At 39.2% G+C, this 19,366-nt stretch overlaps 1 protein-coding gene across 1 annotated transcript in view; it reads right to left on the minus strand.

Moving 5' to 3' along the window:
• Positions 1 to 4,221, minus strand: part of atp6v1ba (ATPase, H+ transporting, lysosomal, V1 subunit B, member a) — a 42,948-nt gene extending 38,727 nt beyond the window's left edge. Inside the window, exon 1 of the mRNA XM_053632585.1 lies at positions 4,003 to 4,221. Within this exon, the coding sequence (XP_053488560.1) occupies positions 4,003 to 4,111 (109 nt within the window). The 5' untranslated portion in view covers positions 4,112 to 4,221. The remainder of the gene's footprint in view (positions 1 to 4,002) is intronic.
• Positions 4,222 to 19,366: the final 15,145 nt, after the last annotated feature.

A 19,366-nucleotide genomic window follows, 5' to 3' on the forward strand; every position in this document is an offset into this window, starting at 1 on the left:
ACTCGAACCTTCAGCTCTCTCCACAGATTTTCTATGGGATTAAGGTCTGAAGACTGCCTAGGTCACTCCAGGACCTTAATGTGCTTCTTCTTGAGCCACTCCTTTGTTGCCTTGGCCATGTGTTTTGGGTCATTGTCATGCTGGAATACCCATCCACGACCCATTTTCAATGCCCTGTCTGAGGGAAGGAGGTTTTCACCCAAGATTTGACGGTACATGGCCCCGTCCATCGTCCCTTTGATGCGGTGAAGTTGTCCTGTCCCCTTAGCAGAAAAAAACCCCCAAAGCATAATGTTTCCACCTCCATGTTTGACGGTGGGGATGGTGTTCCAGGGGTCATAGGCAGCATTCCTCCTCCTCCAAACACGGCGAGTTGAGTTGATGCCAAAGAGCTCCATTTTGGTCTCATCTGACCACAACACTTTCACCCAGTTGTCCTCAGAATCATTCAGATGTTCATTGGCAAACTTCAGACGGGCATGTATATGTGTTTTCTTGAGCAGCGGACCTTGCGCGCGCTGCAGGATTTCAGTCCTTCACAGCGTAGTGTGTTACCAATTGTTTTCTTGGTGACTATGGTCCCAGCTGCCTTGAGATCATTGACAAGATCCTCCCGTGTAGTTCTGGGCTGATTCCTCACTGTTCTCATGATCAATGCAACTCCACGAGGTGAGATCTTGCATGGAGCCCCAGGCCGAGGGAGATTGACAGTTCTTTTGTGCTTCTTCCATTTGCGAATAATCGCACCAACTGTTGTCCCCTTCTCACCAAGCTGCTTTGCAATGGTCTTGTAGCCCATTCCAGACTTGTGTAGGTCTACAGTCTTGTCCCTGACATCCTTGGAGAGCTCTTTGGTCTTGGCCATGGAGGAGAGTTTGGAATATGACTGATTGATTGCTTCTGTGGACAGGTGTCTTTTATACAGGTAACAAACTGATATTAAGAGCACTCCCTTTAAGAGTGTGCTCCTAATCTCAGCTCGTTACCTGTATAAAAGACACCTGGGAGCCAGAAATCTTTCTGATTGAGAGGGGGTCAAATACTTTTTTCCCTCATTAAAATGCAAATTAATTTATAAAATTTTTGACATGTGCTTTTCTGGATTTTTTTGTTGTTATTCTGTCTCTCACTGTTCAAATACAACTACCATTAAAATTATAGACTGATCATTTCTTTGTCAGTGGGCAAACGTACAAAATCAGCAGGGGATCAAATACTTTTTTCCCTCACTGTATATACATACACACACACTGTGTGACATCTCTGTAAGCCTGGTGTCAAATGAAACACATTATAAAAATAATATGAACGTGTGTATAAGTATTGTGCCGATAATGTTGCGATAGATTTCTGTGAGCGGGATCAGCCGAGTTGGGAAATCGACACTCGGTGCAGTCTGCACTTTCACATCCCTCTGCAAAATGAGGCATCTGGGGAAGGAGAAAAATCTACCATAGAGGCGTGACATGACTGAGAACGCAACTGCAAAGTGGCAGCAGAACGTCGATGCGAAAAAAGACAAAGCAGTCAAAACTTAAACAATTACCATTTATACTACATAAGGTAATATTCAACACAGCACAGCAGTCAGAAAAACATTGTAATGGAACCTGCTTTCCAATCAGATACCGGTGGCAGAACGACAGACATCTAACGCAGGCGTTCTCAAAAGTTCTTAAGACTTATTAGCCTGTTGGACTGGTCACTCAAATTGCCAAACCTCACTTACCTGTAATTTAATATCAAGTTGAATCGAATGTGTTCTGTTAGTGGAAACCTCTATGGCGCTATAATATTACTATACACATTTATTAATTAAATCCGCATTGGGCAGAAGCCGAGGATTTATTTGATAGTTAAAGTGGCGACAAAACGTTCAAAAACCCCTGCTCTGAAGTATCTTAAAGAGCACCTATTATGGTTTGGAAATGTGCCTAATTTTGTTTTAGAGGTCTCATCCAATAGATTTACATGCATCCAAGGTCAAAAACACTTTAATGTGCTCATAATTTAAACTGCAGCGTTACCTTTTTTTCCCCTCAGTGTCACAAACGACTCGTTAAATGATTCGTTCTAAAGGATTCATTCTAAACTCCTCCTGTCAGAGAGCATACTCTGCTCTGATTGGTCAGATGTCCCAGTCTGTCGCGATTAGTCTACCGCTGTCAGCGAGCAGCCGATGAAGACCAGAGGCGGGGCTTTTTGTTACAAACCTACGTAGGTTAATACAGGAAGTAAAGTCTGGAATCACTAATGAGTCATTTCAGCTGTTCAGAATCGATTCCTTCTTTTGTCGTGAGCTTTGATTTTTGAAACTTTGCAGACTTTTTACATTCACAAACAGCTCTATAATACACTACATGAAAGGGAATATTTAAAAAACCATAATAGGTGCACTTTAATAACAGCAGAATTGTACGCATCCTACCTATAATGAACTGGATTGCCTAATAATAATAATAATAATAATAATTATTATTATATGCATCGCCCTGAAGGGCGAAGAACTGGTAGTTGAGAAGATTACCCCAAGTTGACGAGGTAAAAATTTTAGGTTGAGAAGGCCTTTTCCTGTTTTTATTACCAGTTGGAGTCGAGGAATTACACGTTGCAACCTTGAGTCGAACACAGTGTAAATTCCAGCACTAAGATAAGGAGCTTCTTTATTACCAATATACAATGCCGTAATAACACGTGACTAAATGTTAACGTTTAAATAATTCCTGCCCACATTCATGAAGCTCCGCCCCCAGGATCTACGACAGCCTGTAGAGTAGAAAGTCAAATTGTGATCGCTTGAAGAAAGAAAGAAAAAAAAAGGGTTTTAGGCCATCTCTGAAATGTCGACATGACTATATTTGCAACCACGGTCACATGACTGTTAGTAACTTTATTATTTTCGATGTGAAGCAATAAATAATGTGTCGCTTTTGAACGTCACCTTGTGACATACAGCAACTCTGTTTTCTGGGTCAAAAATTGCTAAATGCATTGTTGAGATTTAACTACTGTGAACACACACACAGAATTTGGAATCAGGCCAAAGTCTTCCAGCACATGCCATGATCCCTGCTGGCTCAGTCATGTGATTAGGTCACATGATGATGGGGATCATCATCTTTCCATCTGTTTAGTTGGAAGCTTTAATCTCAGCCCTCAGAGCATTTCTGCCATTACACATATGATTACACAGCAAACAAACTAATTATTTATATTTATATATATATATATATATATATATATATATATATATATATATATATAATAAACTCCCAACATTAAAATGCATTTAATAAGCACAGTCTAGTAGAAATAGTTTGTTCAAGAAGTTCAGAAAAAAGTTGTTTCGTTATAATGTATAACAACCTTATTATTATTATTATTCTGTCAGACCTCGCGCATATTGAACTTACACCCACTCCAGGCTGAAATACAAATGCCGTCTCATTCCCTATATCAGTGCACTACAACCTAGGGTACGGAACAATACCTGTCGTGGACTACATAGTGCACTACATGTTGAACAGAGTGCCGTTTGGAACGCGGTCACAAACAGATCAATTTACTGTATCGTACAAATCAAGTTGTAGCTAACGCTAGCTTGTTTAGCTGAGCTGACTAGCTGGTTAAGCGCATTCGTTGTCGACTTTTATTAGAATTCAAAGCTTTTAATTTATTTATTCATTTGTGTATTTTTATTTATTTGTTTATTTATTTATTTAACCGGACATTTTTGTTAGCTAGCCACCGAGTCAGCGAATTTTCAAGTCTCGCGCACGTTAAGAAGAGTGACGGTTAGAGTTAGGGTTCATTTTGGCAGCTCGGAGTTAGCATGCTAGCCGGCTAGGAGTACTCATTTCTGACTAGACAGCCCGACGAGTAAACAAAAGACGAGCTACGGTGCATATTTACTGTAAGTGGCCCAAACAGAGAATCCTCCAGTTACAGGAGTCGCCTCAGGTTTGAATTAAAGGTCACTATATACACACAGTGTGTACTCACTCAGCCGGGGCTGTGAAATATAGTTTCTCCTCACGGCTTGTGCGTGCTGTCTGGCTGCAGCTTCTGGCCCGTTGAGGTCCACCGGACGATTCGCGACTAACGTTGCCATTCTTCAGATTCAATTAAATAAAACGCGTCGCCTGACGAGAAGACAAGCAGCAAACGCTTTAGCCAGGCGAATTAATGCCACTAGTCATATGACCCTGCGGAAGGCGCGCGCTCACGTGTCTTGGAACGCTTGCGTCATGGCGCAGGGACGGCGTGCGCGCTCTCGCACGCACAGACAGGTAGATACTGTAGATGCACGTACTGTAACCGTCCCCTATGTGTGTGTGGGTGTGTGTGTGTGTGTGTGTGTGAGAGAGAGAGAGCTCATGTGGACAGGATTGAGCAGATAGAGCTCTCCTGTGATGTTGCATGAGCAGCATTTTTAAATGCATCTTTGAGGAAACGTGTCAGCCTTTACTAAATCGGGAGAAAATGTGTGTGTGTGTGTGTGTGTGTGTGTGTATTTCCAAATTGTGGGTAGTGTGTGAATGGGTGTGTATGCAGTTGTGCCCTGTGATAGGTTGGCACCCTGTCCAGGTTGTCCCCCTGCCCTGTGCCCTAAGTCCCCTGGGATATAAGCTCCAGGCTCCCCACGACCCTGTGCAGGATAAGTCAGTCCCTCCAGGATTTTTCTCAATGTACGCGAAATCAAGGAAAGTCCACAATATTTGCAGGAGCTTGCACTTTTTCAAAATTACCGCAGATTTTCTGCAGATTTGGGCCAAGACAGGTCATGTGACATCATCACAACGCACCACGTGATGTCGTCACAACGCACATTCAGCCAAATCCCCCTTCGATTCACGTGCGTTGAACATGAGTACAGCTAAAAGGTCTCATTTACCAACAAACATCACTGCGAAAGAGCATGCAAAACAATTTTGTGCGATTGCAATTTCGCCAATTCAAGTAGTTTTCCATAAAAAAGCACAAAAAAAAAAAAACTCAGCAAATTTTGGAAGGAAAAAAAAAAAGCCGCAGCAAAATCAAACATTTTTGGACGCAACGATCACAAGAAAACACGGTGAAATCCTGCACGGACTGATAAGTGGAACAGAAAATGTATGGATATGTAAGAAGTGTAAAAATTTCTCTCCCAAACATTAAGCGCTATAACACTAAACTTTTCTTTAATGTTGTTCAATGCGATGAATTGTAATGTTTTGGACAGCACTTTGGCTCAACCGCAAATGCATCGTTATATAGATGACATTTTAGCCCTGCTAGTTCATTTATACCAGCAGGTCCTCCTCACTGTCTACTGGTTTTGAGATTTACTATCCTCCTGTCTCTCTTTCACTTCCACATGAAGAGCACACATTTTTCACACTACTCCAAAGTGCTTTGGCGAGAATGCGACCAAAGAGCAGCAAAAAGATCTCAATGAGGTGACGTTTCTGCCCCATCCGCTTTGGGTCCCATAAGCTTCGAGCTCAAGAGCTCATCTAGTCCATGATCCAGCATATGAGCACATTTCACCAGCCAGGCAGTTAACACTTCAAACCAATTTGCTGCTGCACAGACTTTGGATGTTTCCATGGCTGGTGTTTCAAGCCGGTAAATTTGGTTGAGGTTCCCAGTCCTTAAAGCGAGACACGACAGGAAGTATGAGAAGTGGGATACACATGGTAATATGTGTCTTTTTGGATTTGCATTTTTAATTAAGTAATCCAAGCAACAAGTACTTTTGTGCAAACTGTAAGTGTGTGTGAAATGTGGTATTGGACAAGCACTTTATGTGTGAATGGCACGTAAAGAGGAGGCGAGTGATGACACTCCAATCACTCATTAGCACTTTCCCCAATGCCTGTGTTCCTGTCTCACTCTGCAAGAAGAAATACAGTACAAAGCCTCTGAAGATTAAACTCTTGCCCCTCACACACACACACACACACACATACACAGTAACACAGAGGTATGAAATATGATGACACTGCATGTTCAAAACATAAATACTGACTTACACACTTTACACACATCTCTATACTCATAAATACATGTACACTCTGTACACACACACACTTCTAGACTCACACATACACGCAGGCACACTGCACACACAGCTCACACATACACTCACAGATACTTGTTCACACACACACACACACACACACACATTTGACACATACACACACAATCCTGTGTGAAGAGATGGACCTCTATGCTTACACACACACACACACACACACACAGTACACACGCCACAACACTCACACACACACACACACAGTACACACATTTTACACATACACACAATCCTGTGTGAAGAGATGGACCTCTATGCTTACACACACACACACACACACACACACACACACACACTGTGCCTTCACAGATACATACACACATACAATCCCACACACTTTTAAACTCACAAAAACACCTGAACACACACACACACACACACAATCCCACACACTGTACACACATCTACTCTCACAGATACATGCACACACTATCCCACACATTGTACACACACACACACACACACTAACACACATACACACACTCCAGAGTGAAATATTGTGGCAGGAAAAGCACTAGAGTTTGAAGTGGCTGAGCGTAGCGGCTGGTGCTGCTCGCAGGTCTCTGTGCTCGCTGAGTCTCTCGAGAGTCAATCCAAACGTTTCAGACAGAACGCAAAAAATAGCCGATTAATACCAGTGAAGAGCCTCCACCCACCGGAGCGCTGCCCTCGTTTAAAATACATCAGCTTTACTCCTGCACGGCCCAGCTGCCAACACACAGCCCGAGGCAGAGCATAAGCAGCAAGGAGAAAGTGAGATGCTGCTAAATGACCTTGCACTTTTACAGAAGTGTATTAAATCTAAACTTAAATTAGAGATCTAATGATGCATTCCTAACAGACAAGTGGAGGAATGAGGGAGAGAAGAAAAAAGAGAAATGGAGATAGAAGCTGTTATTCAGTTCATTTCTGAAAACTCTGCCACCTTTAGAAAAATAAATTCATTCATAACCTTAAAGATATAAAACATATATACTATAACAGTGGCCATTTGATAATGCATTTATAAATGGTTAATATCATGCGTTATAAGCATTCAGCTCATTACAATCACCACAACCTACCGAGTGTAGATTATTAATAGATATATTATTACAGCAGCTTATATGTTGTAATATGTCAGCTCTAAGTAAAATGACACATACTGTATTTTAAACAAAAACCTTTATTAAATCAATGACATTACCAATGTTTTTTTTTTTTTCCTCACAATTTTCTCACATCCAAATATAAACATTTCATAAAAAAATTTCAAGCATAGCCAGGGGGTCTACAATAAATAAATAAAAATTAGTTAAAGCACTGGAACATTATTAAAGTTATTATATTTATTACAATATAATTATTATATATTTATTCAAATTGATTCGTATAGTTACGAGCAGGTCTGACTGGTCACTTGAATTAAATAGGTCTACCTGAATAAAAAATGGCAACTTCAATCTGTTCAGGAATAAAAGCTCCAATAAATAGCCATTTCTTGTACAAATTTACATAATGTTCAGGAAATACAGCTGTGCTACTGTAAGCTTACTAAAGTTGTTGTATTTAGTAAATGTAAGTTTTGTAGCATGATTCTAATATAAAATGTAAGTATTGTAGTATGATATCAATGTAAAATATAAGTATTGTAGTATGATATCAATGTAAAATGTAAGTATTGTAGTATGATATCAATGTAAAATGTAAGTATTGTAGTATGATATCAATGTAAAATGTAAACTTTGTAATATGATATCAATGTAAAATATAAGTATTGTAGTATGATATCAGTGTAAAATGTAAGTTTTGTAGTATGATATCAATGTAGTAAAATATAATTATTGTAGTATGATATCAATGTAGTAAAATATAATTATTGTAGTATGATATCAATGCAAAATGCAAACTTTGTAATATGATATCAATGTAAAATGTAAGTATTGTAGTATGATATCAGTGTAAAATGTAAGTATTGTAGTATGATATCAATGTAAAATATAAGTATTGTAGTATGATATCAATGTAAAATGTAAACTTTGTAATATGATATCAATGTAAAATGTAAGTATTGTAGTATGATATCAATGTAAAATATAAGTATTGTAGTATGATATCAATGTAGTAAAATATAATTATTGTAGTATGATATCAATGTAGTAAAATATAATTATTGTAGTATGATATCAATGTAAAATGTAAACTTTGTAATATGATATCAATGTAAAATATAAGTATTGTAGTATGATATCAATGTAAAATATAAGTATTGTAGTATGATATCAATGTAAAATATAAGTATTGTAGTATGATATCAGTGTAAAATGTAAGTATTGTAGTATGATATCAATGTAGTAAAATATAATTATTGTTGTATGATATTAATATAAAATATAAGTATTATAGTATGATATCAGTGTAAAATGTAAATATTGTAGTATGATATCGATGTAGTAAAATATAATTATTGTAGTATGATAGCAATGTAAAATGTAAACTTTGTAATATATCAATGTAAAATATAAGTATTGTAGTATGATATCAATGTAAAATATAAGTATTGTAGTATGATATCAATGTAAAATGTAAACTTTGTAGTATGATATCAATGTAAAATATAAGTATTGTATGATATCAATGTAAAATGTAAACTTTGTAGTATGATATCAATGTAAAATGTAAACTTTGTAGTATGATATCAATGTAAAATTAAAGTTTTGTAGAAGGATATCAATGTAAAATTAAAGTTTTGTAGTATGATATCAATGTAAAATGTAAGTATTGTAGTATGATAACAATGTAGTAAAATATAAGTATTGTAATATGATATCAATGTAAAATGTAAACTTTGTAGTATGACTAACATAAAATGTAAGTTTTTTTTAGTATGATTTAAATTTAAAATGCACATTATGTTGTATGAGTCTAATATAAAATGTAAGTTTTGTAGTATGATTTCAATGTAAAATGTAAGTTTTGTAGTATGATTTCAATGTAAACTGTAAGTGTTGTTGTATGATTCTAATGCTATAGTGGGGGAAATAAGTATTGGACACGTCAACATTTTTTTCAGTAAATATATTTCCAGTGAGGTTATTCACATGAAATTTTCACCAGACATCAGTATTAACTCAAGAAATCTGAAAATATAAAGAATTCACAGCATTAAAGTAAATAAATAAAGTTATGTTTAATAAAGTAGAACGACACAGGAAAAAAGTATTGAACACGCTAAGAAAAAGCAGTTCTCCAAGGCAAGGTAAGGCAAGGAACCAGCTGAAACCTGTAAGTAGTTATACTCTCTATCTGTCCAAATGAATATCAGCTGGGTTAGTAAATTGATGGTCTATAAAAAGGCTCTTTGTTACCAAGGTGTCACACAAGAAACATCTCATGATGGGTAAAAGCAAAGAGCTCTCCCAAGACCTTCACAACCTTATTGTTGTAAAACATATTGATGGACTTGGACACAGACATATTTCAAAACTTCTGAATCTTCCAGTAAACACCATCATCACGCCATCATCAACCGGCCACATGCAGGAGCTCCTTGCAAGATTTCTGACCAGGGAGTCAGAAGAATAGACAGAAGAGTAGCCCAAGAGCCAAGGACCACTCGGAAAGAGCTCCAGAAACACTTGGAGGCAGCAGGTGCCATCGTCACAGAGAAAACAATAGGCAATGCACTCCACTGCTCACGCTCACCCGCAAGACTCCATTACTAAAGAAAAGGCATGTTGAAGCTCGTATAAAGTTTCTACAACTCCTTTGGATAAGCCTATGAAATACAGGAAGAGTGTAGTCTGGTCAGACGAGAATAAAATTGAACTTTTTGGCTGTCATACTACACACCATGTTTGGAGAAGAAATGGCACTGCACATCACCCTAAAAACACTACACCAACAGTGAAGTTGGAGGTGGAAGCATCATGGTGTGGGCCTGTTTTTCATCCCATGGTTTTGGCAGACTTCATATAATTGAAGGAATGAAAAATGCCCTTTAAAATAAAATAAAATAAAAGCCCTTTACCGGGAGATTCTTGAGAAGAATCTGCTGCCATCCACCAGGATGATGATGAGACGTGGGTGGAGCTTCCAGCAGGACAACGATCCACAGCGTACAGCAAAGGAAACTCTCAATTGGTTTCAGAGGAAAAAAATCAAGGTGTTAGAATGACCCAGTCAATCACCTGACTCGAACCCAATTGAACAAGATTTAAAGACAATATGTTTAGAAGAACGGGCCAAAATCACACCTGAATACCGCGGCCCATTAATTTCTTCATACAGGAAGCGTCTTGAAACCGTCATTACAAACATAGGCTTCTCCACTAAGTATTAAATAAATTTCATGTTAGTATGTTCAATACTTTTTTCTTGTTTCATTCCTCTTTATTACACATAACTTTATTTGTGGAATGCAATGTAAAAACATGGCATTAACTTTGGTATGCTTGTTGTCAAGGTTACATTCCAACATATTATTGTAAATGTTGATTTAAATCTGACATTTAATGTTGACTGGATTTTGGACAGCTGTCCTCATATAAGAAAAAAATAAAGGACACTTGCCATCTAATCAGAAATGAGTATTTTCTGTTGCCATGGTATAAATAATTACATGCTAGACAGTTGCTTCAGTTAAGGAACAAAATTGAAAATGCCTTTGGTAAAGTTAAAATTTCCTTTACTACCTAAAATTTCTTTTGCTGCTTTGATTAACAATCATCTTTGTATTCATAGATTTATCAACGTTAATATAACATGACCCAGTAGGTCACGCTAACAGTTCAAGAGCAAACTCTTTAAAAAGCTGTTATGTTACGTTATGGCTGATCAGTGTATAGCACACATACAAAAGTGGAACGTTCATTCATTCATTTTAGGTGACAGCTTTATCCTGCTCAGGGTTGTGGTCAATCCAGAGTTTATCCCGGGAACACTGGATGAGACATCAATCCATTGAAAGACACCATGCACACCCATTCACTCATTCATACACTCATTCATACCTAGGGGCAATTTTAGAGTCAACCCAAACAGACATGGGTGAATATACTAAACTTCACTCGTATGAATACGGAACACATGGAACTCAAATGTATATTGTCAAAATTCAGTTTCTATCCTTTGTAATTGTTTTGCATGTGAAGCCTCCGAATGTTGTATAAGCAGCTTGAACAGCACTTGTGCAGCAAGTATACAATGAAAACACACCTACACACATTTCTTGAACTAGAAAATCACTCATGGTAATGAATAACAAGCCTCGTTTAGATATTAGATATAAAAACCACTAAGCCACCAAGGTTACTGAGAACATATGAAATATATTTACAGTATTCCAGTGTGCTAAGGTACTTTTTATAGTCCATGTTTGAATGCTTGTCAGGGCCAGAAACAGGCAGATTCACTATTTCCTAGCTGGGAAAGTATCTACTATTGTGTAATGTGTTTGACTAGCATAAAGACTTGCCTTACATCAGTATGGAAGCCAATTTGAGTCTCTCAGTAATCAATTCACCAATGAATCGTTCAAATAATAAAACAAACTATAAAAACATTATCCTGTTGACAAATACATAATTAGTTGTTTTGATTTGTCAGTAGCTTTGCTGATTACTCTTTATCGACAAAGGTGGAGAATACTTGAGTATTTTTGAGTATAAGACAATTGAATGTGTAAACTTTCAGCCATCGTACATTTCAAAATCCTACATTCCATCCAACATGGCTGACTTCCTGTGGAATCAGATACAGCCAAGTGAACTTTGTCTTACATGATGAGTTGAATAACCATAACGAATCTTGTGCACCTCTGAGCAACTTCATCCCACCCACTGACTGTGTTTGGTGGTGCTGTAGAGATCCTCAACCACACCCAAGCCTAAACACTATATACATTTTTGATTTTATGCAGGTCGGATGTGTGTGCCAAGTTTCGTGAGTTTTCACGCATGACAAATGCCTAAAAAACGGGTGAATGTTAAAATAAATAAATAAATAAATAAATAAATAATAAATCTGAAAAAAACATTTCAAGAACATTATCACCTCTGGTGCTCGGGACCTAATAACAAGAGGTCCCCCTTCACAGGGGGACGAAGGGCCCTCGCACTGGCGTGCAAGTTGAACCGGGTTAAACCGCACAACGGGGCAGAGGTGGAGACATGATATGAACGGTGTGGGGGCAAATTATAATGGTGAAGATTGCCATCAGGCCCCGGTGAAGAAAAAACTGGTGCCTTAGTTTCACTATGAGCTTTTGATTTAAATGGCTATTGTAGAATTAACACTGAGGTTTTTGCGCATAGATTTGTTATTATATTAGTAAAGCTAGGGGAATTAAATATTTTGGCAGGCAAGACTGCGTTACAGAAATGTATTAATGGCATCAGAGCTTTGCCAGTAACTTGTTCTGATATGACTTATTTTGATGTGATACATCCTAACAAACAAGCTGAACGCACATGACTACACATGACGTTTTATAGGTGTGCGTACCCAAAAATGCACAAAGAGACACTTGTTGATACACACATGCTAACACTGATGAGCTAATACTAATACACTGATACTTGAGATACATTTTTGTAAGTGAACTTCTGTTCCACATGAGGCTGACGAAACAAGGTTTGGTGAATTGATATCACATTAAATGAAATGTCAATCATTTTTTAACTATCCTCCATTAAAGTGAACGTGTGTGACCAGGAGTGACTTTTGTAACTACAAAGTGCAGTGCACCTAGTTTTTCATATAGGTGGCGCTATAACTAAAAGCATAAAATCCTCTGACAGCAAACACAAAGATCCAAGCAAAGCTTTGTGTTTGCCATCACCGTAACATCATTGATTTACAAATCAACAATCTCTTTAATTACATATTCACTATTCCCTCTGCTTTTTGTTAAATAAATGTACAACAAATCTGCTAAAGACCAATGTTTGCATGCATTAGACTCCTTTTAAAATAGACACCCCATCATTATATCCCATGCTGTCCAAATGAGCATGATCAGTAATGCTTATTCGGTAAACAAGTTAATGTAAGACTCTTCCTTCAAAACAGCACAAAGTTTTACACAGTTCCAGTTTGCCATTACATCCTGTAACACAATAGAAAATGTGCCTACTACCCTCAACCACACCTTTACAAATATAGGCTATCTCACCACAAGTGGTTTTACAAACTATATCTTTGTACCCTTTCTCTTTAAGCATCTACATGTTACCTCCCTTTTCAACTCTATTTGGCTTCATGTGTATGCCATGCCAATTCTGTTTGAAACCATATGAACCTTGCAAAATTAACACCGTATTGAGCATCTGTGCAGGAAAATTTGACACACATCACATGTAGGCAAATTTCAGGTAAATCAAACAAACCTCATACTAGTATATCAAATTGCAGTGCACCTACTTTTCCATATAGGTGGCGCTAAAACTAAAAGCACAAAAGTCAAATGGATGTAATCAGGACTTGCTGTTGAGTAACTACTTGAAGTTTGAAGCCCATCATTCAAACCAGCACAGAATTATTCACACTTCCTATTTAGGATGGCATCATTTAGGGCAATAACAACACCTTAATCATTGAACCCTATTCAAATTAATCTTCCACCTTAATTCTCTAGGTTTACGTGACTATTTTTTTCAAGCAAATTAGACAAACACTCTAGTAAATCAACATGAATTCATATGGTAAACCCATATAAACTCTTTTTAAAGTGCAATATAACAGTTTCAGTCTAGGTGGCGCTACTTCAAGGACTCATAATTGTGACATTACTGTAATCAGGAGTGACCCATTAGTAGACATGCACAAGTAGAGGCTGATCAAACCAAACATCATCAAGTTATGTCCACGTCCTGGTTTGGCGTGGTGTCCCATGCAAATCCATTTGCAGCCATTATGTCCTCATTTGATATATCCACTATTCCTTGGCAATTTATAATCACATATATCTGAAGTTTATTCCAACCAAATTTAAGGGAAATCCGCTGAAATCTCTAAGAGGAGTACGAAAGAGTTTCTGGAAAATATGGAAAATATGGGGAAAAAAAGACATAAATTCCAAAATTAGCCAACTTTCTTTTGGGCGGAATCACTGAAAGCAATGTTAGAAATTTGTACAATGATGACATTCATGCTCATGCCAAATTTCATGACTGTCAAACCAACCGTCTCCTTACCTTTAAAACCTTTGAATCTGATTTAGTGTTGTGTGTCAAGCAAATCTATTGCCCACCATTGCATCCTCATTTAAGATATCCACTATTCCTTTGCAATTTATATCACATATGTCTGGAGTTTGTAATAATTAAATGTCAAGTGAATCTGATTATCTTTGTAGATGGAGTACGAAAGAGTTTGTTAAAATTATTTGAAGAAACACGAAACTTTCAAAATGGCCAACTTCCTGTTGGGCAGAGCTAATACAAGCCAATGGGAATTATGTCTGACATGATGTGGACAATGTCTCCACCAAAATATCAGACAAACTCTGTGGCAACCACAGCAATAAACTCATTCAGAAATGTTAGGGGGCGCTATGGCGTCAACTGGCCAAAATCTAAAAGACATGACCAAAGAATTTGGGCAGAGTTTGATGAGTGCACCAAATTTCCTTGAATTTTGTGCAAATTTATATTCAAAACCTAGGTGGCGCTATGGAGCTCAGGAGGCACACCTATGCTAAACTGCAATATCAAGTGAAAAGTTGTCCTAACAGAAACAGAAATGTAAAGTTTCAGCCATTGTAAGCCTCGCAAAATACCGTGGGAATGTTTGAAAACCCCGCATTCCAGCCAGCATGGCCGACTTCCTGTTGGGCGAAGTCAGATACAACCAAATGAACCTTGTCATACATGATGAGTGTAATGACCATACCAAATCTTGTGCTCCTCTGAGTACATGTGAAATACATCAAATTCTATTCTGCCGTTCGGGGGCACTATGGTAATTTTCACCAGGTATGACGTGTTCGCCGAATTTCATTCATTTTGAGGCATCACAAATGCCTCAAAAATGAGTGAAATCAATAAATAAAATAATAATAATAAACACACCAAAAACAATAGGGCTTTGCACCTTCGGTGCAGGCTGCTCTCGGCCTGCGCCTCTGCTGCTCGGGCCCTAATAACGGTGTAAAAACGTTCTAAAAACAATAGGGCTTTAGCACCTCCAGTGCTCGGGCCCTAATAAACAGAGCCGATCCTATAGGGCCTCACACCATCGGTGCTCGGCCCCTGAATATGTTTAAAAGTAGAAACTTTTGACTTTTACTTCAGTACATTTTTGGCTGGGGAGCGCATGGTGGCTTAGTGGTTAGCACGTTTGCCTCACACCTTCAGGGTCGGGGGTTCGATTCCCACCGTGGCCCTGTGTGTGTGTGTGGAGTTTGCATGTTCTCCCCGTGCTGTGGGGGTTTCCTCCGGGTACTCCGGTTTCCTCCCCCAGTCCAAAGACATGCATGGTAGGCTGATTGGCGTGTCCAAAGTGTCCGTAGTGTGTGAATGTGAATGTGATTGTGATCCATCCCTGAGATGGATTGGCACCCTGTCCAGGGTGTACCATGCCTTGTGCCCGATGCTCCCTGGATAGGCTTCAGGTTCCCCACGACCCTGAAGGATAAGCGATATAGAAAATGGATGGATGGATTTTTGGCTAGATAATTGAAGATAATTCCACTTTTAACTGAGTAAGAATTTGACACTCAGTGTATAATTTAACGTCCCAGTACCCCTATTAATTGATTTGTTCATTGTGCCAAGAGGCAGGACCTAAACCAATCATTTCTCAGATACCTAAACAGAAGCTGAAATTGTTCAAGAGTCTCTGAAGTTATTACCCTTACCTTAACATTACGCCCCCAATTGCACTCTTTAATGGAGTAAGCCAGAGGACTTGCTGCTATAAAACATCTCAAAACTCTGAAAAATGTGGGTGACCTGGTGGAAGGTGTTGGTGACTCACAGCTCCAGGGTCCCTGGTTTGAACCTGAGCTTGCGTTACTGTTTGTGTGGCGTTTCTCTGCATGTTCTTCCCGTGCCCATGTGGATCTCTTCCAGGTTCTCCAGTTTCCTCCAACCTCCCAAAACACATCCCGATAGACGGAGAGGTGTGAATGAGCGTGTGAACGTGTATGTGTGTGTGAAAGTGGCATCCCATCCAGGATGTATTCCCACCTCCTGCTCCGTATTCCCAGGATAGACTCCGGATCCACTTCGAACCTGAACAGGAGGAAGCGCTTACTGAAGATGAATGAATGAATATCTTTTAGTTCTTTTCCCCACCATCACTAGTTGTCTTATAACCTCTAGAGAACGTCTATGTTCATGTCTAGAGTTATGGATTGAGGAAACAGACACACACACGCACACACACATGGCCAGGATACAGATAATCCCGAGATTTGATTTGCTACCAAGTGGAAAAGCACTAAACGTGTAGAAAAATGGTACAAGCTCTAGGAGAGACAGTCAGGATTCAATGAAGAACCATAAAGCAGATTGTTTTTTATAACTGAGTGAGAATCTTTAAAGTAAACTTTCCAAATAACTCTTGTAGAACCTTTTTATTCCCCTAAGAATGTACTCAGTTGAGGGAATGTTCTAGTGTGAAGATGTTTAGATGAGGAAGCGTTCATAAGAGGGAGCGTTCAAGGATGTTTATATGTGTATATACGCTCACTGTCTGCTTTTTTTATTTTTTTGCCTGAGCCCTCTGATTGGCTAATTAGATGTCATCCTGTACAATCCATTTCCTGTTTCCCTCCCACACGTGAGTAAAGCTGTAGATACCTATGGCAGGATTTTGGACTCCTGAAGATCAGAAAAAAAAACCCCTCTCTTTTCTTCTGTCCTTCATACACAGATGTTACGGTTAGTGTCCGAAATAAAAGGGGGAAGCCTGGAGACTCACAAAGAGGAACAAAACCGCCACAGGATGCTGTGCTTCCTCCTCCCGGAGGCCTGGACATAAACGCTGGGCTGGACATGTGACGAAGCGAAAGGCGTTGGTGGTCTCACACACATGCGCATAGCCCCCCCATCCCCCCCCCCTCCCTTTAATATTAGCTCCACCCCCTTGTCCCCTCCAAACCCAATCCAGCTTGACCTTCAGCCTAATTGGTCTATACAGAGATAGAGGAGTGCTGAGAAAAGGAGGAGGCAGCAGCTGGGGGTTTTTATGCTGTTTGGGAGATTCCCAAGCCTCGGCAACGGTGTAGGACAGGTTCAGGCTTGAGAACACACACACACACACACACACACACACACACACACACACACACACACATAGCCACTGCTAAAGGGACAAAGGCCTTCAGTTGCTGCCCATAATGTGTGCAGAGATACAAACACATCATTAGTGCTGCACAGAACTGAGCCCTGATATTGAATCTAGTGCGTTAAATTTAGGCACAGCATTTCTCCATTTTATGGAATCTGATCATTCAGATCATATGCATAGTTCTAGAAAGAAGACGACTGTCGTATCGATCAGGTTGATGTTGTTCTCCGATTATATTCTTAACATCTCTCAATCACGTCCCAATTCCTACCACGTAGTCCCTGATAGGAGTACGACAGTGTGCAGGAGAGCCAGGAAACCCATCTTCAACAACTTACACTCCACTTATAGTGGCGTACCGACAGAGAAACATAAGCTACGATACAGTGTTGCTTTTATACCCAAATGCGACTCGACACACTTCAGAGCGATTCTTAAATCAGCTCTTTTACAGAGAACCGCTTAATACGTATAGGCGCCGGAGTAGAAGCGATAATCTTCAGGTTCTGTGCTCAAGACAAACTCCGTACGTTTATTCCATTGGACCCAACATCCACCCCCCTCCTCAAACACACGTCTTCCTCAGCTGAACTCTCACACGAATGCAATTGTGTCACAAAGTGACCAATTTCATCTTCTACCACAAGGACAGTCTATTCTTTGCTTCAATTTCTCTCTCTCTCTCGCTCTCGTGAAGGAGTTTACCATCCACCCGGCGTGCCCCATTGTGGACATCGCTCCCTGCATAAACAGTAACACACAGTGGAATAAATTGATTTGAGGTTGACCCTGAGAAAATCTGATCCCTTGTAACTTTAAAAAAACAACAAAAAACAACAAAAAAAACTTTCCCTTTGATTTGTACACCGCATTAGAACCATCAAATCGAGAGTGTGCGCCAGGACAAACTGTTAACCTCAACTGCAATTCTTTTGTCACGTTCGTATTCAAGTGATACATCAAATGACCAAACAGGAAAAGCAGAAAACTAAATTCTCAGTTAAACTAAAATGTTCTCATTAAAATAAATTGTACAATACGGATTCCTGTGTCAAAGGTTAAAACGAGTTTTCACTGGCTTTAGTATTATTGCAGCTAATTAATGCCGTGCCTACACCTACATCCAAACCCAAACTTAACCTCACTGACCAAAAACAAAGCTTTTGGCTCTTTTATTATTAAAATAATAATAATAATAATAATAATAAAAACTACAGTTTTTGTAAAAAGCAGTTGGGACGTTTGCCAAATGGTTAAATATAGCTTAAACAACCCCCCCCCCCTCCCCCTTCCCCCCAACACACACACACACACACACACACACACACACACACACACACACACACTAAATGAGTCAAACGGCTAATTTGGTCAAAAAAATCCAAGAAGACGTTAAATATGTCTAGCACATGAATCAGAACCGGCCAAATCCTGTACAACTACTCTGTCTGATCTAATTGCTTTTATAAAGTCCAACCATGGTGTACATCACATGTCTTATTGTTCTCCTGTCAAAACAGCCGAGCAGAATAACGACATCAGCGTATGATTACAACATCATGCCCTTGTCTCACTCCGCTAACGACATCTTTTCCTAGAAATCACCAGACCCCCCCTCCCCCCTCCCAACCACCCCCCCAACCCCACCCCAGCCCTAGGCCAATTAAACACACACAACTCATGACGAGTACCTCAATGAGCCCAGTTTATCACCAACACTAATCACAACAACTAGCATGGCCTTGCATCATCGTCTTCTTTCTCTTTTTCCTTTTTTTTTTTTTTTTTTTTTTAGAAGAGGCACAATGCACGGAGAAGAAAGGGCTCACAGATGCAGTTCTGTCGTATTGACAGCGTCGGCCGACCTTGTGCACGGACACGCACGCGGAACGAAGTGAATAGCAACACGAACGGCATTCACAGGCTACCGAATAACCTCCGGGCGTGTTTTTCAGAAAAGCTACAATTCAGTAATAAGCTTAATTCCCACTAATACCATTGTGTATGGAGATATGT

Source organism: Ictalurus furcatus, chromosome 9, assembly GCF_023375685.1.
Source record: "Ictalurus furcatus strain D&B chromosome 9, Billie_1.0, whole genome shotgun sequence".
Classification (NCBI taxonomy): domain Eukaryota; kingdom Metazoa; phylum Chordata; class Actinopteri; order Siluriformes; family Ictaluridae; genus Ictalurus; species Ictalurus furcatus.